Below are 26,385 nucleotides of genomic sequence, written 5' to 3' on the forward strand. Positions count from 1 at the left end.
GTCAACCGGAAGTGGCAGTTTACTCTTGTTCGATTTTTCTTCCACTGTTTTTTTCGACCCCTTAAACATGTGTGGTCTTCACGAAAAAATTCAAGTATAATTCTTGTATCAATGTGATTAAAATAAAAAAAAATCACTAAATTTAATAAACCGGAAGTGGGATTTTTTCCCTCCGGAAGCATCCGGAAGGAAGGTCAAAAATGTTGTCGCCTGGATCCTGACCACACCCCTGAACGTATTAAGCTGAAAATTTATATTTGTGTTGTTTATGTACTAACTTAGATTTGGTAACGTTTTGGTCAGAATTCGTAAACCGGAAGTAGTATTTTTTTTAAAAACAATATTTCATTATTTTTTCATTATTTTATTTTGACCTTTTAAATTATTTTAAGCGTCTTGATATTTATTGTGTACAATAGAAATAGTGATTTTAAGTAAAAATAAAAAATAAAACCATCAAATTTTTTTTTACATGTACTAGAAATAATAATTTTTATAATTTTATATTTTTTAAATCTTTTTATCTGAACCGGAAGTAGTACTTTTACTCTAGAGAATCGAGGTTTTTTATGTTTTTCTCAAAAGCCTTTTGATTTATCGAACTGAAATTTCATATCGATCAGTTTAAGCTCAATACCAAGTTATGTATAAAATTTGGTAAGCGTCCGTCAACCGGAAGTGGCAGTTTACTCTTGTTCGATTTGTCTTCCACTATTTTTTTCGACCCCTTAAACATGTGTGGTCTTCACGAAAAAATTCAAGTATAATTCTTGTATCAATGTGACTGAAATAAAAATAAATCACTAAATTTAATAAACCGGAAGTGGGATTTTTTCCCTTCCGAAAGCATCCGGAAGGAAGGTCAAAAATGTTGTCGCCTGGATCCTGACCACACCCCTGAACGTATTAAGCTGAAAATTTAATTTAATTAAATTTATCAAAATAAAATAATGAAATATTGTTTATAAAAAAAATACTACTTCCGGTTTACGAATTCTGACCAAAACGTTACCAAATCTAAGTTAGTACATAAACAACACAAATATAAATTTTCAGCTTAATACGTTCAGGGTCGTGGACAGGATCCAGGCGACAAGATTTTTGACTTTTCTAATAGGGGAAAATCCCACTTCCGGTTCATTAAATTTGCTGATTTTATTTTTTATTTTTACTTAAAATCACTATCTCTATTGTACACAATAAATATCAAGAGGGTTAAAATAATTTAAAAGGTCAAAATAAAATAATGAAATATTGTTTTTAAAAAAAATACTACTTCCGGTTTACGAATTCTGACCAAAACGTTACCAAATCTAAGTTAGTACATAAACAACGCAAATATAAATTTTCAGCTTAATACGTTCAGGGGCGTGGACAGGATCCAGGCGACAACATTTTTAACCTTTCTAATAGGATAAAATCCCACTTCCGGTTCATTAAATTTGCTGATTTTATTTTTTATTTTTACTTAAAATCACTATCTCTATTGTACACAATAAATATCAAGACGCTTAAAATAATTTAAAAGGTCAAAATAAAATAATGAAAAAATAATGAAATATTGTTTTTAAAAAAAATACTACTTCCGGTTTACGAATTCTGACCAAAACGTTACCAAATCTAAGTTAGTACATAAACAACGCAAATATAAATTTTCAGCTTAATACGTTCAGGGGCGTGGACAGGATCCAGGCGACAACATTTTTAACCTTTCTAATAGGATAAAATCCCACTTCCGGTTCATTAAATTTGCTGATTTTATTTTTTATTTTTACTTAAAATAACTATCTCTATTGTACACAATAAATATCAAGACGCTTAAAATAATTTAAAAGGTCAAAATAAAATAATGAAAAAATAATGAAATATTGTTTTAAAAAAAAATACTACTTCCGGTTTACGAATTCTGACCAAAACGTTACCAAATCTAAGTTAGTACATAAACAACACAAATATAAATTTTCAGCTTAATACGTTTAGGGGTGTGGACAGGATCCAGGCGACAACATTTTTGACCTTTCTAATAGGAGAAAATCCCACTTCCGGTTCATTAAATTTGATGGTTTTATTTTTTATTTTTACTTAAAATCACTATATTTACTATACACAATAAATATCAAGACGCTTAAAATAATTTAAAAGGTCAAAATAAAATAATGAAAAAATAATGAAATATTGTTTTTTTTTAAAACTTCTGAGACTTAATTTAAGACGTAAATTTAAATAAAATAAAACTATTCAAATAAATTTAATAAAATGTTTACTATTAGATTGGCCATGGTTAAGTAGTTTATATTACAAATACCGAGCGAAGCCGGGTAAATACACTAGTATAGTATATGTATGTATATAGTATGTATGTACATATGTACATACGGGTCTACGTGACGAGACAGAATGTTAAATTACAGAAAACGCAAATATCGGAAGGCAAAGATCGAAAATCGAAAGATCTTAAGTCGAAAGATCAAAAAAAAATGATGCATGGTAAACGGTACATACTCACGTACATACTCACTTAATTTGCGCGAGCAGGATACAACAGAAACAAGAGGAACAGGCTTTTCCTCCTGTATTAATGTGCGTTTACCATGCATCATTTTTTTTTGATCTTTCGATTTTCGATCTTTGCCTTCCGATATTTGCGTTTTCTGTAATTTAACATTCTGTCTCGTCACGTAGACCGGTACATACATAAATATGTAAATCGGTATGTCATTAAAAGAAAATCTACCGTTTTGATGGAAATTTGGGTACTTTTCATTGTAAATTTAAAATATCATATAAGTAAATCCAAATCCCAAACAGTAAAGCGAAACAAACTTACTTGATAAGACTATTGAAATAAAACTCCATCTCGTTCGCAAAAGCATTGCTGAGTTTTATTTTTTATTCCTCTTAAACCGGTCGCCTCGAGTTGGATTATGAAGAAACTTGTTTTTAATTTTATTATATTCCTTAAGAATAAGTACGATGAAATTGACTTTATAAATAAAGCAAAAATTTATTAAAAATATTAATTTAAATAAGATAATGTAAGTAAAACTTTCAAATGCTCTGTTTCACAATTTAAATCTGGTTCAGTCTAGTTCGATATCTGTTGAATAATAAAAATGTCATATTAAAAAATATTTCAATGGCTGATGTATTTCAATTCCAATATAAATTATCAAGCTTTTAAACACGACGGGTAAAATTTCGAAATCAATCAAAATAAACGTCTCTGATCCTATTCTTTTATTTAATAAATGTATTGTAATGAACATTGAATGCATCAAGAAAAATATGATTAAAAAAAGTTTTTCACAGAATAATCTAAGGTCACAGCATCACTCATATAAATACTTTCGCAGTCATCTCGTGGATATTATCCAAATTATAAATGATCAATAAATAACGTATACATATTCAAATAAGTACATATCTACATATATTTATGGATAAATATAATATAATATAACGACCTGCTACTGCCACGTAGCATCCTCTAAGAGCTGGACCAACTGTATTTGTGAAACCACTTTAGTTACTTTGCCAATATGTATACATATATATGTATGTATGTATGTACAAATAACTAAGAAATTTTATCTATCACTAGCTGAACCCGGTATGCGTTGCAATGCCACAATAACGCATGCAATTCCCGTTCCAATATTGATAACTGGCGTACTTCGATAAAATAAACGAATTTTTGTTATTAATCCACAAGAATAGTAGAAATATGATTTTTCTAAGTGGAATTTTATTTAATTCTCATATAAAGATAATCTAATATATTATCCCTATTAATTCAATTCAGATTCGTGTAAATACGAGTAAACACTAGTACGAGCTTTTTGCTCGCAATTTTACCGATTTAAAGTTCAGCACACTTCCAATTAACCCTTTTAAACGAAAACAAAAAATAGCGTGGTCAGAACACTATCTCAATAAAGATGTTTCAATAGAAAAAACTCAATATAAAATAGTATCAACAGTGGGAAAAAATCCCAAGGGAAAATACAAACTTTTGACTTTTGATTTGAACTGGACGACTACTTAGAGAGATTTGAAAGCTAAAAAGTACTACAAATGGAAGATAAAATACCCGATTATAGATTCCAATATTCATTTTGAACAGGAAATTGACAGATTTTGAGACATCAACCGAACAACACCAAGATATAGAAAAATCGCATGATTTAAAAAACACATATATCTCTGAATCTCGAGCCAATCAACATTTTTTATTACCAGATTCGTATTTACTGGGCATAGATCTATAAGAAAAGTCATATCTCGTCTCTGAACCATTTTTCGTGTCGAACAGTGTTATTATACACATTAAATATCAAGAATATACAAATAATTTAAAAGATCAAAATAAAATAATGAAATATTGTTTTAAAAAAAAAATACTACTTTCGGTTTACGAATTCTGGCCAAAAGCCTATCAGTTCTAAGTTAGTGCATAAAGAAAACAAACATAAATTTTCAGCTCGATACGTTCAGGGGTGTGGATAAAGTAGTGGGCACAACATTTTTGACCTTTCTAAGAGGAAAAAATCCCACTTCCGGTTTATAACATTTAGTGATTTTTTTTTATTTTCATCACATTGATACAAGAATTATACTTGAATTTTTTCGTAAAGAACACATGTTTAAGAGTTCGAAAAAAATAGTGGAAGAAAAATCGAACAAGAGTAAACTGCCACTTCCGGTTGAGGGATGCTTACCGAATTTTATACATAACTTGCTATTATGCTTAAACTTCTAGATATGAAATTTAAGTGTAATAAACCAAAAGGTGTCTGAGAAAAACATAAAAATCCTCGATTCTCTATAATTCTTGTATCACATTGATACAAGAATTATACTTGAAGTTTTTCGTGAAGCGCACACATATTTAAGGGGTCAAAAAAATAGTGGAAGAAAAATAGAACAAGAGTAAACTGCCACTTCCGGTTGACGGATGCTCACTAAATTTTATATGTACACTATAACTTATTTGAGAGTTTGGGTTTGGGAGATAATTGAATTGAACAAAAACTTAAAAAAAGAGGATACCTATGTATAAGGGCAGGTACCATTTCCGGTCAACTTAAATATTTACCTATGTAGTGTCGTTAAGAATTTCAGTAACCAATACTAAGTTTCAGTTCGATAGAACTAACGGTGTTCAAATAATCCCCGAAATACACAGACGCACATAAATGTGATCAGTGATCGATTCTGAGTTACGAATCAGTCAGAATCTCGAGTTTGAATTTTTGCATGATCACAAAACTTCATCTATTGTTACTACGTACACAGATAAAGTAAAAAAATATATTATATATATATATATATATATATATATATATATATATATATATATATATATATATATATATATATATATATTTTAATATGCAAAATCTATTAGAACTACCTACATATCTATTGGTTTTTAATTTTCAAAATAATTGAATAAGAAAATATGATGTAACAGGTACGATTTACGACACGGGGCCTCTCGAGTCGTCGGGGCCCTGAATCTTTACCCCAGGTCCCCCCCCCCTTTCATATTTTCCTTTCAATCACATTATCATTAAATTATTTTATCATGAATCGATATGAGAAGTTGATTATTGACCCCGCAACCTTTTGATGTACCATCGAATGATGAAAAAAAATTTACATACATTAAAATGTTGGCAAACAGTTTTAGTGATCGAGAAAATCACAGACAGTTAGTTGGTCCAGCTCTTGTAGGACGCGGCGTGGCAGCAGCAGGTATGTTTATTCATAAATATGGGTTGTACGCCCCTGGTATGTACATATATTTACATTTTCGAAAACGCAAATTTCGTATTTTCATCGATGGACCTAGTAGAAAAATTTCTTCGTATCTAGGGAAAGTTAAATAATAAAATTCGTTGATTTTAAAGAATGTCATGTGTTTTCAAACAATCGATTTATCTCGACAAAGTTTTTAAAAAAGTGTTTTTTTTTTTAAAGTTTAATTGAGCAATAATTTAAAAAAATAAATGCCTAATTGTACCCATTGAACTTAATTTGGGTTGAAACTTATCATATTCGACCCAAATAAACTCCAATAAATTAATCTTGAACCTTAGATTTTAAACGTCCCCTTGATACGAAGAAAGTTTTTCACTAGGTTCAATCTAAATCAATCCAAAATTCGCATTGTTCGCTAGGGCCAATTACATACATATGCATAGCCAGCAGTATTTGGGTGGTTGGGCTTTTGCTTAGCACCGAGAGGACGCCGGGTTCGATCCCGATCGACCTCGATTGGAAAGAATTTATTCCGAGTATCTACTGTAATGCTGCTGGTCAGACTTGGATATTTGTGACTCCAGGACGATCGTTTCCTATCAGAGTTTGCCAATTTTTCTGATTTCATTGTTGAAATGGTTCCTGATTAAATTGGCTAAAAGCCTTCCTATCTACTATGTCACCACTCGGTCACCGTGACGAGACAAAATGTTAAATGACAGAAAACGCAAATATCGGAAGGCATAGATCAAAAATCGAAAGATCTTAAGTCGAAAGATCAAAGAAAGTGGTGACGGGTCTCGTCACGTAGACTCGTCACCACTATATGATTATATACACCAGTGGCGGACGGTGGGTGTTAATACCGGGTGTGCTGTGTATGCCGTAGGGCATAGGGTATAAAATTAGCAATTAAAAAAAAATACTCGTTTTGCATTACAAAAATGTTTAATTTATTAGTTATTTATACATAAGTTCAATGCGACGTTTCTGAGACATAAACTTTTCAATCACGTCTGCATAGAATGTGTCTTTCTGTTTTAATTCCACCAATAACTTTTTTTCTATTGAAATAAGCTAAGGCCACATAATCTATCTTGACCTTGCGTACCTCTATAGCAAGTTTTTATTCTTTTCAGCGCCGAAAAAGAACGTTCTGCTGAAGCTGTACTGCTTGGTATCGTTAATATTAATTCTCCCAGCTTAAACACCTCTTTAAAACCAGATTCGAGGTTATTTTTTGTCATGAATTGTATTAATTCATGAACAGGTTTCTCTGAAAATTCAGAGCTGGAATATAGCACAATGAGTTCGTTTTTCAATCGAATATAATCAAACAGTGATCCATAAAAATCTTTTAATTTATTAATTAAAACATTTGGAAAATTTTCTTTATATTCGTCATATTTATCATTACAAAGAAGGTGAAAATATTCTAATTTGGAAAGTGAAGAATATCTACATTCGACTTGTGCGATTATGCTATCAACTATTTTGAAATATAATTGACGAAATGAAGTTTTATCTTCTACTTCTGAATAATTTTTTAATCTTTGTGGCCTACGATCATGATCATCATTTTTTTCATTTAAATAATTATTCCATAACATTTCAAAATTATTATCCCTTTCGTATTTCAGTTGCTGCAAAACATCATTAATTTTTTTACAACAATATAAAACGTCCGAAGATTTAGATTGAAGAATGTTATACAAAACATCAGTTATTCCAAACAGTTTTGAAAAAAATTGAAGAAGTTTAATTGTTTGAAAATCCTCTAAAAAGCCTAAAAACCCTCGTGCTTTTATAACAGTATCTGTGTCCCATAATTCACAATTTTCTATAACATGTCGAAAAAAATCTGTAAATTGACTTCTGTATTGTTGTACTGTGCTACTTAAACGAGATGTAAAATTCCACCTTGTGGGTGCTACAGAGGGAAGTCTTTTTGTCACAAATTCCTGTAAAGCGAATACTCTTTTGGAAGATTTTGAAAAGTATGTAGACAATCCATTTAAAGTTTGAAAAAATGATTTACTTTCTTTAATATCAGAAAGACCTTGCTGCAATACTAAATTCAATACATGAGCATAACAGTGTGTAAAAAGAGCAAAAGGATAAGCATTGAGGACTTTGGATTGCAAACCATTTACGTGTCCACTCATTACACTTGCTCCATCATAAGTCTGTCCAACCGATTTGTCTTGAATTTTAAATTCTTCAACTATGTTCACCACGTGACGGAATAGACCATTAGATGTTTTATCAGCACTAACGTCTGTAAAACTAATAAACCGTTCATGTACATTGCCTTTACATACAAAACGTAAAACTGTTGAGAGCTGTGATTTTGTCATTATATCTGAAGTTTCATCGAGAATAATAGCAACAAAACTTGCTGACTCTACTTCATTTTTTATATGAACTTTAATAACATGAGCGATTGCTTCGATTATGTCATTTTGTATACTTGGAGAAGTACCACGAAAGGTAGTAGCAGTATTTAAATGAGTATCTAAAACAGAATCATATTCTCGAAGAGCATTTAGATATTCAATGTAATTGCCTTTGTTTACGGAATTACATGACTCGTCGTGACCTCGCAGGGACAGTTCTTGTTTTCCTAGATAGATTATTGCGTTAATAATTCGTTTTAAAACATCTCTATTTTTATTTACTTGTTCATTATGTCGACTTATTTCGGCTTTACGTTGACTGTCAATTAATACGTCGATTCGTTGTTTGCCAAACATTTGTATGGAAAGAAATGATTGAACGTGTGTGTGCCTGCGATCCTTCGTGTTTCTTCAGTGCTGCTGTCAAATGGTTGAGATCAGCAAATCCTTCTTTGTTCCACACATTAATATCTTTGGAGAACAATAAACATGGCCAGCAGAAAAGTTTGGATCGAATTTCACAGCCTGTAATCCATTCGAATTTTTTATAATTTGAAACGCAAAAATGTCTAGTGTAAACTTTTGTTTTTTCTTTATGCAAACTGGATAAATTTGGAAGAGACGGACACGGTTTCCCATCTTTAATTATTTTTAATTTTATCTCAAAACTTCTATTTGAAAACGGAATAGTTAAAATGTCTTGAACACTGTTAGCCATTATTAGTTATTAGAGGTATGACTGAGATACGAATGACCATAAAAATACGAATGTGCGAAAAAGTACGAGACCACGTGTCGCATCGCATTGGTCAATTGCCGACTGTTGCGCGGTGCTCTGAAGTCGTAGCACACCGTACGTCTTAATATCGCGAACAAACCTATACAAGCGAATATCCGCCTGCACACTCCAACCAAACCCACCAATTTGCTGCACGGCATAGGTATTCTCTCGTCGCGGCGCACAAACTACATACACACATCACACAACACGCTGCAGACTGCACACCACACCATACACCATACATTTAGCGCACGCGGTAAATACACCATACACATCAATGCCTGTTTATACAACAACACATTATTTTGTATTAAAATACTACTTTATGTGGTCTTTGGTTTTCACGGGTGTGCGCCGCACACCTAGCACACACCCAATATACGCCACTGATATACACTATGATTAATGCACAATAAAAAATATGTTCAAATTCATAGATGTCTCGATAATTTCGAGTTTTCAGTGTCTCGTAATTCAGCGACTTCTATAATAAAAATGCTGCATTGTTTGTAATTGACCAGGAAGGCGCATTGGGGTTTACCTGTTAGGCCTTCATGGTATATTTGTATATATGCATGTAAAAATATGTATGTAAAATAAATATGTGTAGTGGTGACATTTAACGGTTGTTCAAAATCAAACACGTTGTTTGAAATTGAAAAATTAAAAAAACCCTATTTGGTTTTTTCGAAAGTTAATTTCAAAACCCAGTAATACCTGAAATTCGTTAAAATCATTATTGCAATACATAGCGATCAGCGGCGTGCCGTGAAATTCTCCCCGTTTTTGTCGCACAGACTTGCTTATATGGCGCGAGCAGGATACAAGGTGACGTCATACCGAGTCCAAGTTTTTTTTTTTTCTAAAATTTATTTGAAATGAAATAATACCGTTGAATATTACCGTAGCTTAAAGATTATTAATTTTTGATAACTTAGTTTCTTAATGTAATCATGTAAATCGGAAACCTGTTGTTCCGAAATTGGTATGACATCACTGGGCGGGCTTACGTAATTCATTAAACAATTTATTTATTTTATTATTTTAATAAATACATAAAAATGAATAAATAATAATCATAATAATAACAAATTCATGACCAATGTGACCTGACAGGTTGCCCCAATGCGCCACACCAATCTCACAAAAAACTTCTTGTTTTAACAGTAAAAAATTAAAAATCATTCATCTCATTCAAGTAAACTCTTGTTGAATCTCATGAAACTGACCATTTCATTAAAATGACAATCAAAAAGGTCCAAATGCTCATACATAGATGCTATTTTGTTATATTTATTCTTTGTTTTTAGGAATTTCTACATCTGAGGCATGTTAATTTTTCAATAAATAAATAAATATTAATTGAAGATAACTACTGCGAAAGTACATAAATACAGATATATGTATATATATCAGTGATATGAATGACCTTCAATTACTATAAATAAACTTGTTTTTAAATCATTTTTTTTCCTTATTAGATTCAATGTTCCTTTTGTGTTTACTTTATGCGACTGAATGCATTTAAAAATAAAATATTCTTTGATTAACCTCGAAATTTCGCCCATCTTGTTCAAATTCAAAAAATTCATATTTGTTTTAAATGGGAATTGAAATGCACCAGTTATTAAATTATTTTTAATTCCGTGTTTCTATTATTCAACAGAAATTGAACTGGACTATATCATATTACAGAGGATTGGAAAGTTTTAACTATTCATTGTCGAGGTATGTACATATGTACATGTATTAATTTTTGCTATCTTACTAAAATTCATTTTTATGAATTCATTATAAAGTTATTTATAATATATTCATAAAAATGAATACATTATAATTTTAAGTTGACTTCGCCATACTTTGCTAAAAGAATATAATAAAATTAAATAAAAACAAGTGATTTGAGACGACCGGTTTTTGACGAAAAAAAAAACTAAACGCAGTTATGCTTTTTCGAGTGAGATTGACTTGGATCCCGATAGTATTATCATGTAAGTTTTTTTCACATTATTATTTTGAATGTGGATTTACTTATTTTTTTTAAATTTACAATGAAAAGTACCATACTTTTCACTTAAACGGTATATTAATCTAAATAAATGATGTTTTTTTTATTTTATTACCTACATTCATTTACCAGTTTTTAAAATAATTCAAAATATTGTTTGTTTCAGGTATGAGTAGTGTTTTGGTTCAGGGGTAAGTTAGTTCAAATATTTCGGGTTATCGCACTATTTTTATTCCACACAAAATGATCTTATTATATACGAGCATGCAGTATACATACGTATACAATTTTATTATTTAATTATTACGACCCATATTGATTACACTGTTCGACAAATGACGACTTTTAAAATGTTTCAGAGACGAGATATGACTTTTCTTATAGATCAATACTACTCTACTACTTACTACTACTCTACTAATACGAATCTTACTACTCTACTAATACGAATTTTTTGCTCGTAAATTTACAGATTTAAAATTCATCCAATTAACCCTTTTAAACGAAATCAAAAAATAGTGTGGCCAGAACACTATTCTAATAAACATGTTTCAATAGAAAATACTCACTATAATATAGTATTAACAGTGGGAAAAAATCCCAAGTGAAAATACGTAATTTCGACTTTTGATTTGAACTGGACGACTACTTAGAGAGATTTGAAAGCTGAAAAGTACTACAAATGAAAGATAAAATACTCGACTGTAGATTCCAATATTCATTTTGAACAGAAAATTAACAGATTTTGAGAAATCGACCGAACAACACCAAGATATAGAAAAATCGCGTGATTTAAAAAACACATATATCTCCGAATCTCGAGCCAATCAACACTTTTTATTACCAGATTCGTATTTACTGGGCATAGATCTATTAGAAAAGTCATATCTCGTCTCTGAAACATTTTTCGTGTCGAGCAGTGTTATTGACAACAACGTGAGAATTTATACCATGTTTTGTTTTGAAAATGTCGATAGTAATTTTGTCCCAGTTAAACTTCTCCTTTAACCTATAGTTATTTGAAACTATCGTAGTCTGTAAAGAATATAGCGATTTTTACTCCGGTGTTTTAGATGTATTGTTCCAAAGAATCCAGCGATTGGCACATATTATGTCGATGGGGCTACTGTTGCCGTTGGTAAAAATGTATATCCGAATTCAACCCTTACATACAAATGTAAAGATATGTACACCAAATCTGGAAGTCAGAGCTTGTATTGTGGAGCTAATGGTACTTGGATCGGTACCATGACGTGTTCTAGTAAGCGAAAGTGAATTATCTTAGAACGATCATTTTTCATGTTCACTTAATCCATTTAAATATTTGTTACAGAAAAATGTGAGCTTCCCTATATGCTTACTATAGAATTGACCTGTTCGTTAGACAATAACCATATTAACTGTGAAAAAGTAATGGAACACGGCTCCATAGTCAAACCAAAATGTAAACCATTTCACAGACTCTACCGAAATCAGGATTTAAAAGAAGTGACTTGTAATGATGGACGTTGGTCCGACACTTTTAGAGCATGTGCTACCGGTAAGTTTTCTGACTGTAATATCTAATCGAATAATGAAACTTATATAAACCTTATAAAAAGACTTTGTTATAAAGTTATTAGTTTATATCATTTGATTTTGATTTTTAAATGCTTTTTATTATTACGAAATTATGTTCACAATACATCTTATATATATTTTAATAGCTACTGATCTACTGATCATTTTCTATTTTACAATTTAATTTAATTTGGTTAGTAATCACAGTATTATATTATTCTAATGTTAATCTAAAGCATAAAAGGAAAAAGAGCTCAAAAACCTATTTACAATCCTTATAAATGTTCATAATACATCTAATACATAATATTAATTAAAGACTCTCTAAAGTCGATGACCTAAAGCAGATTGTGTTTAGGTAATCTGTGTGTTATACCTGAAGGGTATAGACATTTTGTTGTAATCACCAAGACTCTCTACAAGTGTGTTAGTATGGTTATTAGTGATTCTGTCATAGAATCTACTGGTTAGTTTGTTAGTAATGTCTGTAACAAACGGAATATTATATATGGCATGCAGTTTTTTCAGGTTAGTATATATGGGTGTATTATAAATTATTTTTAGGGATTTATTTTGTATTACTTGGAGCTTAGAAAGGTTAGTATTCGAGGCGTTATTCCATACAGATGAAGCATAGGTTAATAATGGTAATATGAGCGCGCGATATAATTTTATTTTATTTAGCGTTGATAAAGAACTATGGCGATTATTATATCATTTCATACTTACGTGACCCAAGGCTTTAAGTAATATATTAAATTACACTAATTTAAGTCGAGAGCATTATTTTGATTAAAATCTTAATCATCGTATTTACGTACATTTGTTATTGATTTATGTAGGTATTGCTTAAATTTTCTTTTTATTTTATTTTATACTAGTGTTTTTACCCGGCTTTACTCGGTATTTGTAATATAAACCGCATAAAAATGGCCAATCTAATTGTAAACATTTTATTTAATTTATTTGAATATTCATTTGTTTTTTTATTAAAACGAACGTCACGGAATCTATGACCCAAACAAACATTCAAACATACAAAGTATCTTGAGAATTTAGAATGATTTTAGCACGTTTTTTGAATTTAGTGAGCTACATATATTATATAATGATTATAGGGGGGGGGGGGGCATGGAGATTTTTAAGATATTGAAGTGGGGCGTGTCACAAAAAGGTTGGAAAAGACTGTTATAATGTCAATGATAAACGGATTATTGCGCAAATTGCGATCGCGCGCACGACTATCGTTGCCACAAAAATCACGAATACGGAAGAATATCTGGAACTCGAGTTCTCGTTAGTGCAATATTTCAATATTTTGGTTAAATTTCGATTGATGGAGTTTTTGGGTGCCAGATGTTCCATGATCGAGATTTTAGTGACGTGCGCGAGAACGCCTTTACGTAATTATCACCGAACCAATGTCAATATATCGACCAACGCCCGATTTTCCAAGAAATTTATGGGTCACAAACCTTTTGAAACTGATATTGGGATACTTTGTCATTAAAGCAATTATTAAATAGTTGATTTAACATTAGTTTTACTGTCGTGCTAAAGGGATTCCGAAATTTAATTTGATAAAAGAACTTTATTTTGTTCAACAAAAGATTTTTTTTAAATTTATAATGAATACTTATTGCAATGAACACAACTAATAGGTTATATTTTTGTCACTGATTTTTTTATTTAATATTACTACTTAATATTGAATTAAAAATAAGTAAATGTATGTATATATAAGTTTTTCCAAAATTTGTGATTCCAAAATTTAATTTGACAAAAGAGTGTTTTGTTTCAAAATAGATATTCTAAAATTCGGTGTGTATCTTTGGCTTTCAGATTGCGGAAGAGAGAGAGGTTTAGATTCACCATTTCTACTTAATTCAAATGCAAGAGAACGAGGATTAACCCCTTGGCACGTAGGTTTATACAAGCTGCATGATCAAGTATACGAGCAAGTATGCGGTGGTACAATAGTGAGCAGGAAATTTGTCATCAGCGGTATGTTGATAAAAAAAAATGAAGTAGGATTAAAAATTGTTGATGTTCATTTAATTTATCATTTATTGTGTTTATTTAAAGCTGCACATTGTTTTTTACAAGCTCCGTACGAAGACTTCTACGCCGTAGCGGCTGGAAAGATTTACAGGGCCTGGGATCATAAAGAGAAAGACGAATTCTCCTATATTCAACGGAAAATGGTAAAGTCATGCTTTTCATTGATAAATAATTAAAATAGTATTTTAGTCTAATAAATTTAGAAATCTTTACAATCTTCTTCGATAGTTTGTCGTTTCGCACAAACATCGTAGCACATCAGTCACGTATTCTCATAAGAAGTTTTAGTTTGAATTGTGTATAAAGAGTTAATGAATTTTCTTGTTTAGATTGAAAAAGTTAAAATACCAGACACTTATTTTGGATTCGACAATAACTTGGAGGACGATATAGCTGTGGTGGTTGTTAAGACTCCATTTGATTTTTATCCACAAGTTCACGCCGCTTGTCTTAGTGTAAAAAATGCAGATTTAAAAAGCTATATTTCTAACAATAACGTAGGAAAAGTCAGTATAATTTTTTTTTACTAATCGATTTTTTCGATGATTAAAACTTTGATTTGACTAAAGATGTTCAAAGTACAAAAATATTTTAATTTGCACAGGTCGTTGGTTGGGGGGTCACTAAAGAAGGAGATCTATTTTCATCATCAAGTATGTTATTGAAAGCAGACATACATTTAATTAATCGCAGTGTTTGCATAAATAATGTTCCAAGAGAGTTCATCAAATTTGTGAGTGCCACCAAATTCTGTGTGAAGGGAGTCCGAAGTAAGCCTGAGACTGATCAAGACTTCAAACAATTAAACAGCTCTCATTCTAGAAATAAATATACATATGGAATTTTGAGAAAACTCATAGCAGTCATGACCAGACTTAGGCGGCGAATATGTTGCCATAATATAAAAAAATATACTTCTCCGTTGTCCGAGAAAGCAGGAAAGCAAAAAAAAATGGTTAATAATAGTAATTGGCAATAGTGAACCATTTTTTTAGCCATCGAACATCGTGTCCGCTGGTATCTGGTCATGACTGATCTGACAGTTCTATGATGACAATTGTTAAGCTGAATACATACATATCGATTAATATTCAATTCACTATCTTACAGATGTGACAATCTGCAACGGAGACAGTGGTGGTGGAATACTTGTAAGAGTCCCAGATAATGAAATTCCTCGGTGGTATCTCATGGGCGTGGTCAGCGTTGGAATTCTCAATACCCTAAGAACAACTTGTCAAATTAATACTTATACAGCTGTTAGCAGCGTGCAGGGTCATGCAGATTTCATTATGAATGAATTAAGAAGTATATCTGAAATTCATTTTTAACTAGCTGAACCCGGCATGTGTTGCAATGCCACAATAACGCATGCAATTCCCGTTCCCGTTCACTACCAGATATGTCAATTAATTGACTTAAATAATTATTTACTACTTCTACTATTTTATCATGTAATGAATTACTATTAGGCATGCAATAACTATTATCTAGTCATATCTAAGTTAATTTTTAATCTTTTATTCCTACTTTCCTTGTCCAGCTGTGTAAGTCTGCTAAGTAGGTCAGCTGGATCGCGAGCTATTAAAACTTGGGCGAGATGGTATCTCTTAGTCTTACTCCTTTTCTTATGCTAAATCTATCTGTAGTATGTACATATGTATATCTTCTTCTTCTTCTAATGCCGAATCCGTATTCAGACGTAGGCGACTACCATGGGCAGACATCGTTTATGGCCCGTGCGAATTCTTCCCTATCATGGGCAAGCCGAAATAGCTTTTCGAGACCGAGTCCCATCCATGACCTGATGTTCCGGAGCCAAGAGAGCTTCTTTCTCCCAAGCCACCGTTTGCCTTCTATTTTCCCTTCTATGATTGTTTGTAGAAGGCGATATTTGGGGCCGCGAATAATGTGGCCAAAGAATTCCATCTTACGGCGCTTCACCGTGTCAAGAAGCTCTCTCTTTTTATGAAGAAGCTGGAGGACTGTTTCGTTTCTTACATGCTCCTTCCACGAGATCTTTAGCATCCTCCGGTAACACCACATTTCAAAGGACTCTATCCTGTTCATGGATGCCACTAACAGTGTCCACGTTTCGCATCCGTACAGCAACACCGACCAAACATAGGAGTGCAGGACTCTTAAACGCAATTTCATAGACAACCTTCGACAACATAAAACATTTTTCACGCTGCCGAAGGCATTTCTTGCTATTTCGATCCTTCTTCTTATCTCCATTTCGGAACTGACGTCCGTATTGATCATTGCTCCTAGGTATTTGTATTGTTGTATATGTATATGTATGTACATAAATACACCATTTTACAATTTGTTAGAATCTAATAGTAAATATTCATTTGTTTTTTTTTTTAAATTTATTTGAATGTAAAAAAATATCCAATCGAAACCATATCGAATAATTGTCATAGAAACTTTGATTTGTTTTCGATGTTACCAATCAACATTATATACTTATATACATAGTCTCTTTCGAAATTTTATATGTATTCGATGATCAGATTCAAAGGTAAATTTTTGCTAAATTTATGCACCAAGGAATTTTTTATTTGCAGTTTATAATTGTTTTCTACTCGATGGCACCCCTGGCGTATGTAAATTTTTAGGCAAATGTAAAGAAGCCCAAGAGCAATTGGAAAAAAATAGGATACATCCAACGGTATATCTATAGACATATTACTTCTATAAATTTTTGCATGATATATGTATAAGAAATATTTTATGTATAGGTACTTATGCAGGGCCGCGCCTAGGAGTCCGGCCGCCTGTGTGCATACTTAAATCGGCCGCTCTTTAATTTTATCGGCATTTGTATTTATTTTACATATGTACATATTTTTACATACATATATACCAGGAAGGCCTAACAGGTAAACCCCAATGCGCCTTCCTGGCTAATTACAAACAATGCAGCATTTTTGTTATTGTCGCTGAATTACGAGACACTGAAAAACTTGAAATTAACGAGATATCTATGAATCTTGTACATAAATCACACTCAAATAGGGATGACATAGTGAGTAACATGGGTTTTTAACCAATTTAATGGAGGAACCGTTTCACTCAAAATCAGAAAAATGGGCAAACTCTGATAGGAAACGATCGACTTGGAGTCACAAATATCCAAGTCTAACCAGTAGCATTACAGATAATATACTCAGAATTAATTCTTTTTAATCGAGGTCAACTCACGGTATCGAAGCCGCTCGACCTTTCAGTGCTAGGCAAAAGCACCAAACCATGCTGCTGGCTAAATCATATTAATTAAAAAAAAATTATGTGCATGCGAGCAGTGCAAAAATCTTACCTTGTGATATTTATTGTATGAGAAATATAATATTGAAAATTCACATTCAAATCAAAATAAAAATTGACCTCTATGTGGTCCTAAGCTATCTATACCTCATATCCCGTTATTTCCACGAATTATAGTTCGGGTGTGTTAAAAGTTGTAACTTGCAACAACAATTCACAATAATACAAGTCATTGCCTAAATGCATTTTTTAAGTACGATTTCTTGTTTCGTATTTTTTAAGGAATATAATTTTTACGACGCTCATTTATTTCGGCCGCCTGTGCGCGTTGCACACATTTGTATATATGGTAGGCGCGGCTCTTTACATAATATATATTTAATAAGTATTCACTCCACGCTACATTTGACTACACTATACATAAATACCAATATTCTTTTCTTTCAGATTTGTAGCTCTTCTGGTTCACAACCGGTAGTGTGCTGTCCCGGTGATGCTTCAACTTCGACTACAGATTCATTCAAACCCACTAGTTTTTCGACGTACAATGAATGCGACTTTCCGAAAGATGCCATCACCGTGAGCAGAACCGGTCAAAAGGCTTGGAACAGTAAGTATCGAATTAAAATAAAAAAAATATGAGTAAAGATCGACTTTAAAATAATTTAAAACTTCCGTTTTGCGTAAGAATGTATTGACTTGGCTGACTCGGTGTTTCCATGTGTGTCATTTGATCCAAGTTCGAATATCTTAAAAATGAGAATGGACACGTGCAAGCATACTGGCGTAGAGTTGATAATTGGAGGAACTGCTACTATGCCTAACGAATTTCCACACCAAGCACAACTTTTTTATAACAGTGAATTTAATAATGTAAATAGCTCTAATCTTTGTGGAGGTACCCTAATCAGTGAACAGTGGGTTATGACGACAGCTCACTGCCATTTGGACAAATATACTAGGTATGTAAACATTTTATACTTTTCTTACCAACCTTTCTATTAATTAATGTGCTTCATGACTTACCCCTTTCAAGAGCCATTCGATTACTTAACCTGCTTTATGGGAGCCTTGATGTTTTTACTGCATCATACAGTTCTGTCAGGTAGCATATTTTAAATGGCTTCTAGCTACATATTTACACATGTTGTTTTCATTTTGTAATATTATTATTTAGCATAATGTGTATGTATTTTGTTTTTATCTTTATTTTTATATGTATGATATTTTTTTTATTTTTATATATATTTATGTATATGAGTAATTTATCTTTATTTATGTGTATTTATGTGTTTATGTGTTTGTGTGTATATGCATGTATAATGTGTGTATGTATATGGATGTATGTATTTGCATGTGTATGTATGTATGTGTATATGTATTTGTATATGTATATGTATATATATGTGTATATATATATATATATGTGTATGTGTGTATGTATGTATGTATGTATGTATGTGTATATATGTGTATTTATATATTTATGTATATATGTATGTGTATTTGTGTATACGTGTAAGTATTTGTGTATATATGGATGGTGTACATATATGTTTATATAATTATCTTTGGCCAGGAAGGCACATTGGGTTTACCTGTTAGGCCTTCCTGGTATAAATTAAATAAAAATAAAATAAAATCCAGGACCGTTGAGTCGGATCTAAATTTATTGACTCCAACTCCGATTTCAAACTCCGACTCATTTCCGACTCCGACTTAATTGTGAGTAGTAAAAATAATAGCGATTTTCAATATATAAAAATATAGCAATTAAACTAACCAAAAATTGACATGTAACGTAATATATTGAATTATTGGTAATGAAATAGTTATAAATATAAAGTTAGTACATTCATAGTATATGTGTATAAATTCCATACATAAAAAAATCAATGCGAAAAAAGGGAGTAAGAATCAAAATTAAAAAAAAAAAATACGTGTCGGAGGAAACAATCGGTTTTTTGCCAAAAAACACCAAAATACATATATGGAATTCAAAATAATAGGAACGATTTTATTTATTATATAGTTTAAAATCATAATTTTATAAATTATTAAATGTAAATTTATTACTGGGTTAACTAACAAATAATTTGAGAATCTAGTTGACACATACCGTAATACTATTGTTGCGTAGGGGTGGGTAGAGGATCCAAGTAAAAGGCCAACAGTCGTTTCACAGCATTTATTGATGATTAAGGAGATACACGCACTGGCAGTGCTCAGTCCAGAATTACCTGATATCGCCTAAGTATCGCCTTATATGGGATAGATCTCTCGGGACATCTTCGACGTCTAATTTGTTTACCTATTGTTATGGTCACGTACGGATATGTCTTCCCACGACATTCGCTCCCACGGAACAGGTCAATTCTGGGAAGTGCAATCATTGTTTAGCTTACTTGCACTTAGCCTGTCGCTAATCCTTAAAACCACTTACACCGGTCACACGGTCTCTGAGGACGCTACCCGGCCTAATCCGATCGCAATTACTCGGCGGCTCTTTTTAGTATACGTAACACTATTAAAGAAAATATGTAATAAATAGTCGGAATCGGTTTATTTTTTAAGACTCCGACTCCAACTCCACAGCCCTGTATTAATCTTAAAGACCATTGATGATTCGACTTAACGACCCAATTCACACTTGAGAGTCTAAAAACAACAGGCGTCGGCAACCTTTTTTGACTGTGTTATTATATTTTATATTTAGATATTTTATTTTAAAACAAACTTTTATTGAATAATAATTTAACGTAGAAATTATACGATTAATGCTCGTCGACCACTGGTTTACTAGCGCTGATCACCTGAACTCAAAAAGGCCTCATCGTATAAACGAGCCGGATACAATAACCAATAAAGTCTCGAGACCCTGTGCGGAGAGTACCCGAAGATTATAAATACTCGGCGGTTTTGGTACGTGCTTTATTCGGAGTTGGCAAGCTGACAGATCAAGAATAATAAAGTGAAGCCTTAGCCCGTTAACTCAAGTGGATCACTTGAAATTGTCAAATGAGTCATTTGGTGACCCGAGGGTCATAGGTTGCCGATGCCTGCTTTAGACAGTCACAATCTTAGTTTTCAAAGTTTTATTGGATGCAATAAAACTTGGGGTACACATGACCCCGTATCATGTGTACCCCAAGGTACTCCATCTTTCTCCCCTTGATGAATGCGGTAGGAATCAGATCCGGTCCAGTAGCTTCTGACTCTTTGCTAGTTTTATAGCATGTTCCACGTCGGATTTCAATTTATATAGTCCCGGTTCTGGATCTATTTCAAATTGTTTTTACATTTTTATTCCTAAGGAGTATGAAATCTTTTTTCTGAATGATCCTGTTGCTTGTTTAATAGATTTTATTATAATATTATGTTAAAAATTTTTATTTCAGAGAATACGTCAAATACGTAGTGCTTGGTAATGAAGACTTGGATAAGTATCCTGAATTTATTTTTAATGTGATTGAAAAAGTAATCCACCCCGAATACCAACCTGTATCTGTTTACAACGACATAGGACTTTTAAAAATGGACAAAAAGTAAGTTATGCAGTTAATTGGAAATTGAAAGATATAAAAATAAATGATAAATTATAATTTTAGGGTCAAATATAGTGAAAAAATCCGACCTGCTTGTCTACACGTGGGTAATCCAGTAAATGATCAAAAAGCCGTAGCTACTGGTTGGGGAATAACAGATTTCGAAACTGAAACTAAAAGCGATGCTTTACTCAAAGTGCGTATCGAAAAATTGATTTTAACACACATATATACATACATATGTACTGGTACATCATCATTTGAGTTTCGGCGTTTTTTTGTATAAATGTTTACTCATGAAAGGTTCTCGTGCGGTATATACATGGGATCGTCTATTCATTGGAGCGGTCTCGTTGAAATTCTTTAGAATTGTTTATACTTACTTGACGGTGATATATACCAATTCGACCCTTCGGACGGAGCTTGACAGTGATCGATAACGGTGTATCCCATATTATACTAGATAAGTAGAAACGGAAAAGTATTCCGTTTTTAGATGACAATGGAGTTTTTTTGGTAACAGATGTGAATTGTTGCACTTGTTGCACGTGAAGAATGTCAAGCCACGTTCGAAGGGTCGAATTGGTATATATCACCGTCAAGTTAGTATAAACAATTCTATAGAATTTCAACGAGACCGCTCCAATGAATAGACGATCCCATGTATGTATATACCACACGATACCGCGTATACGAAATATTTTTTTTGTATGTTTAAAACTATCTAAAAAAAATATACCACGTACAGCATACCGCATCCCTCGCTGTGTGATCGCGCCCTTAATAGTGGTCAGCGCCTCCCCCTCATTGCTCTCACTCGGGCTTATCGTACAGCGTTTACAGACTTCTTGCAGATTCTTGCTGGTACATTACCACTTGACCTAATTGTATAAGTGAGGGCGGCCCGGATAAGACTTCGCAGAAGGCTGGACGCTTCCGTTTCGGGAGTTTTATTTCATGCTCCCAATCAGTTACAGTGCCGTGTTCCTCGATTTTGGAGAAATCTAAAATCTAGTATTTTCAATTGTGCCGTTTCTAATTGGCAACATAGATGGGAGTGTTCCTCTAAGGGTAGACAAACTTTTAGGCTTTTTCCAAAGGTCGTTGGGTGCCTAACCTAAAAGTTTGTCTACCCTTAGAGGAACACTCGGCGTGACCTTGCGCATCCTTTTTTTACTCTCTAGCTTTGTAGTTTGCCCTCTTTCCTTGAAAATAGCCCCAAACTCCAATTTTTGATCCCAAAAACACGCTCCACCGCCGAAGATTAGTTATCGCCTAGTTTTTGGACCAGTCAATTTTTGACTGGTCATAGTCACTTTTACGGTAAGTTTTCATGCATGGGATTGATCTATCTCTGGTTCCGTCTGTCTTTGTTCTTCTCCGGTGCAGGACGCAGACCATATTTTGTGGTCCTGTCCTGGTATGGTTGAAGAGTGAAAGGTTATGCTTGATAGCGTCAGGGTGCTCTCATTGGCCCATTGCATCACGGGGATTAGGTGGGTAATAGAGCTTCTTTCAGGGCTTTTGAAAGGTTTGCTGTGTTTTGGGAACTTAGGTTCCTTAGGTTTAGAACTAAGGTTCCGGGATGCTACAATTCAACTAATGGTTGATCCCAGAGGTAGTGCGCGTGATGGCGTATGTATGTGATGTATGTACATATGTATTTCTTTATGTGCGTGCGTACGAATGCATGAACATATGTAAGAACATATGTATGTGTGCTACAGGTGCTCATATATTTTCTTTTCTTACCTTTTCCTTTTTTTTTCTTTATATTTTCTTTAAATTCATGTACATATGTTTATATAGTTCTATTGTGGTGTTTCCTTTTTTAATAGAACAGTGATGTGCGGTTACTCTAATTCTATTGCTGGACAACCGTATCGTTCTCCGACGAAAGGGTCTCTTAGACTGCTTTCGTTGGGGGGGGGTGGTGGCCTCATGTAGAGGGCTTTATTGTTTGACTTAATTGACCTCTAAAGTGGGCTTATATACATCATAATCACCTACAGCCATTCACCATCCACTGCTAGATGAAGGCCTCTCCAACACGCTTCCACTCGTGTCTGTTTTGCGCAACTCTCATGCATCTCACGCCATACTTTTTTTCTAAATTCATCTGCCCTTCTTACTTATGGTCTTCCTTTTACCCTTTTGTATTCTCACGGGTAACATTCTAGTACTTCTTTTGTCCACTTTTCGTGCACTCTTCTAGCCACGTAGCCCGCCCATTGCTATTTCAATCTCTTCATTCTATCCACTACATCCACTACTCTTGTCATACTTATCACTAGACTCCGGACCCAAAGCGTGCCGTTTATTGTTCAATTGTTATAAATGCTTTGTTAAAGGTTCGCCGAACCTTTTTTTTTTTGCACTCTAGCTTTGTAAATAGAGCCAAACCACCCCGATTCCTGGAAAAAGCACGCTCTCTATCCGTAGTCTACTTATCACTAGTCACCGGACCCAGAAGGTGCCACGTATTGTTCAAAGGTTGTAAATGCATTGTTAAAGGTTTGCCGAACCTTTTTTACAAAGGATTTACAACAATGGAACAATGAGCGGCACCTTGGCTATCCTACCTCTTCTTATCACCCACGTATTCCGTTTCTTGTCTTTCCTCGTTATGCCAAGCATACATACTTCTTTGAGTACATTGGACTTTGTGTAACATTTTAGCGTTCAATGTCCATACGTCAAAGTTTCACATCCATACGTCATCACTGGCAAAACGCATTGATCGAAGGTCTTTTTCTTCAGGCAGAATGGATTTTTGATTCATACGTCTCTCTATTTCTTCGTTTTTACTACCGGAAATTAAAATTATGTGACCTAAATATATGTAAAATATTAACTACTTCTACTATTTTATAATCTAATGAAATGCTATCAGGTATGCAACAACTATTGGATATCAGATGTATGTACATACATGCTACACCAAATTTTGGGATCGAATTTTCGGAATCCGATCAATAAATCGGACATTATTTAACATTATCTTGATTTTCTATTAAGATAGGTCTTATGAACATTTTTGTATTACTTGCAATCTCTGCAAAATAAAATGATATTGTCGAATTCCTTACAATCGTAAACCGACGTCATCATATAAATGCGTTAAGATATTACATATATAATCGTATTATCATTTATTATAAAACGTTTTTTATATATGTAAGTAAGTACCTATTGAACGACCTTTATAAAACTAAACAAAAAAAATGTAATGTCAAGTAGATTACTAAGTTACAATCGTGTACTTGTATTTAAATAAATTGGAAGCAATCAGAATGTCATTTATAATTCACCAAACATCTTTCAGGTAACTTTAGAAAAGTTCACGCACGAGGAATGTAAACAATCATACCCTATTGCAAAAAAATCACGCGATGGAATCAGAAATACCTCTCAAATATGCTATGGTAGCAGATCAGAAGTGAAAGATACTTGTCAGGTATTGTATTTCTCCCAGATAGGAATATCTGTATACGTATAATAAATTTGTTCCCTGAATTAGGTGTCACAAAATATAGACTTTGTTTGCATTGAATTTAAATCAATAACCACTTTCAGGGTGATTCTGGTGGTCCACTTCAAATCTACAATAATGGAGTACATTGCACATATAATGTTATTGGAATTACATCGATTGGAAAAAAGTGTGGAATTATTGGCATGCCTGGAGTATACACAAGAGTTTCATATTATATACCTTGGATTGAGAGCGTTGTGTGGCCTAATTAAAAAAATATACTTGACACCAATGGCGCACGAGAATTAAATTGGGGGGGAGGGGGCAAATATTATTATTGATATATATATTTTGATGTTGTTTTTATTATTATAATTATTATTATGGATGTAAAGTATGAATATAATACTACCGTCTTTATTAAAATTTTCATCACATCCTTATCATTTCTGACATAATATAATAAATACATACATATATTTTATTTTATTATACAACATCAATTAATCAAGCACACTCGTCTAACAGATTGCTCCAAAGTAAGGCTTCCAATCCCGGGATCCCGGGCACCGGGATCCCGGTGATTTCTGGTACCGTGAATCCCGGTGCTGAAACTAGTCTGAATACCGGAATTACGGTGCTGGCAGAAATTTCTTTAAAATATTATTTTTACAAAAATAATATGGAAACAAAGAACAATAACAGTCATAATACATTTGTTTGCACTGAAGCGTTTCACCCCAGCTCGCCGTTTCCTCGAAATATTACGCATGGCCTGAATTGTATTGCAGATTTTGTCCTCAACTGCAATGATATTCGAAGCATATTGACATTTTTTTTTTTTTATGAGACCTGTGCTATTTAGGATCGAATATGATTTTTTGTCGTACAGGGGATTTTCAAGTGTTTAGATCTCGTTACGCGGTGTGTGCTGTACTAAGACGCAGTTGTTTCTGTTAATCGTACGAAGATTATCTATTTTGATGTAAGTACATTTTATTATAATATTTATATGTCCAGTTCTTCGATATATACATAGTACTATAAACTATATTAAAATTAATTATTGAATAAAATTCGTTGGTGTGATATTTTTTTACATAAAGTCAATTAAATTGGAGTTTTTATATTAGATGGATTGTTTCGTTTTAGCTAACTTCGAACTTATTTTAAAATAAAAAATAAAAATTAAATTCAGATCTGTATAATAAAAATAAATAAACGAATACTGTGTATTATAAATTTTTTTCATATAGTACACAGTATTCTATATTATTTATATTCTAATAAGATTTTAAATGTATGTGTAATTGAACTTTTTTTTTCCTTATACATTTTTTTCCTTATACACCGGAATCCCGGTGCTAGTACCGGGATCCCGGGATCGAAATTTCCCAGCACCGCAATCCCGGTGCTGACGAAACCTACCGGGATTGGAAGCACTACTCCAAAGCGACGAGTGTGCTAAAAAGATTAAGAAAGGACAAAAGGAAAAAAGTACATAAATTTTACGATTAAAAATA

The 26,385-nt window shown here is 32.8% G+C and overlaps 1 protein-coding gene across 2 annotated transcripts; it reads left to right on the plus strand.

Moving 5' to 3' along the window:
- Positions 1-5,690: 5,690 nt before the first annotated feature.
- On the plus strand, positions 5,691-25,338 carry LOC143914515 (transmembrane protease serine 9-like). 2 transcript variants are annotated; one of them, XM_077434772.1, is made up of 18 exons: positions 5,691-5,782; positions 10,607-10,668; positions 10,785-10,931; positions 11,115-11,139; positions 12,022-12,209; positions 12,282-12,488; positions 14,351-14,512; positions 14,594-14,712; positions 14,899-15,075; positions 15,174-15,339; positions 15,680-15,877; positions 17,143-17,246; positions 18,290-18,452; positions 18,531-18,804; positions 21,241-21,387; positions 21,451-21,583; positions 24,713-24,844; positions 24,964-25,338. In XM_077434772.1, exons 3-18 carry the CDS (start codon positions 10,886-10,888, stop codon positions 25,132-25,134), a joined length of 2,412 nt encoding a protein of 803 aa, XP_077290898.1. In that variant the 5' UTR covers positions 5,691-5,782; positions 10,607-10,668; positions 10,785-10,885; the 3' UTR covers positions 25,135-25,338. The 2 variants fall into 2 exon arrangements, with proteins under 2 accessions (XP_077290898.1, XP_077290897.1); XM_077434771.1 differs by having other exon boundaries at positions 5,691-5,757.
- Positions 25,339-26,385: the final 1,047 nt, after the last annotated feature.

This window comes from Arctopsyche grandis, chromosome 7, assembly GCF_051622035.1.
Source record: "Arctopsyche grandis isolate Sample6627 chromosome 7, ASM5162203v2, whole genome shotgun sequence".
In the NCBI taxonomy this organism is placed as follows: Eukaryota; Metazoa; Arthropoda; class Insecta; order Trichoptera; family Hydropsychidae; genus Arctopsyche; species Arctopsyche grandis.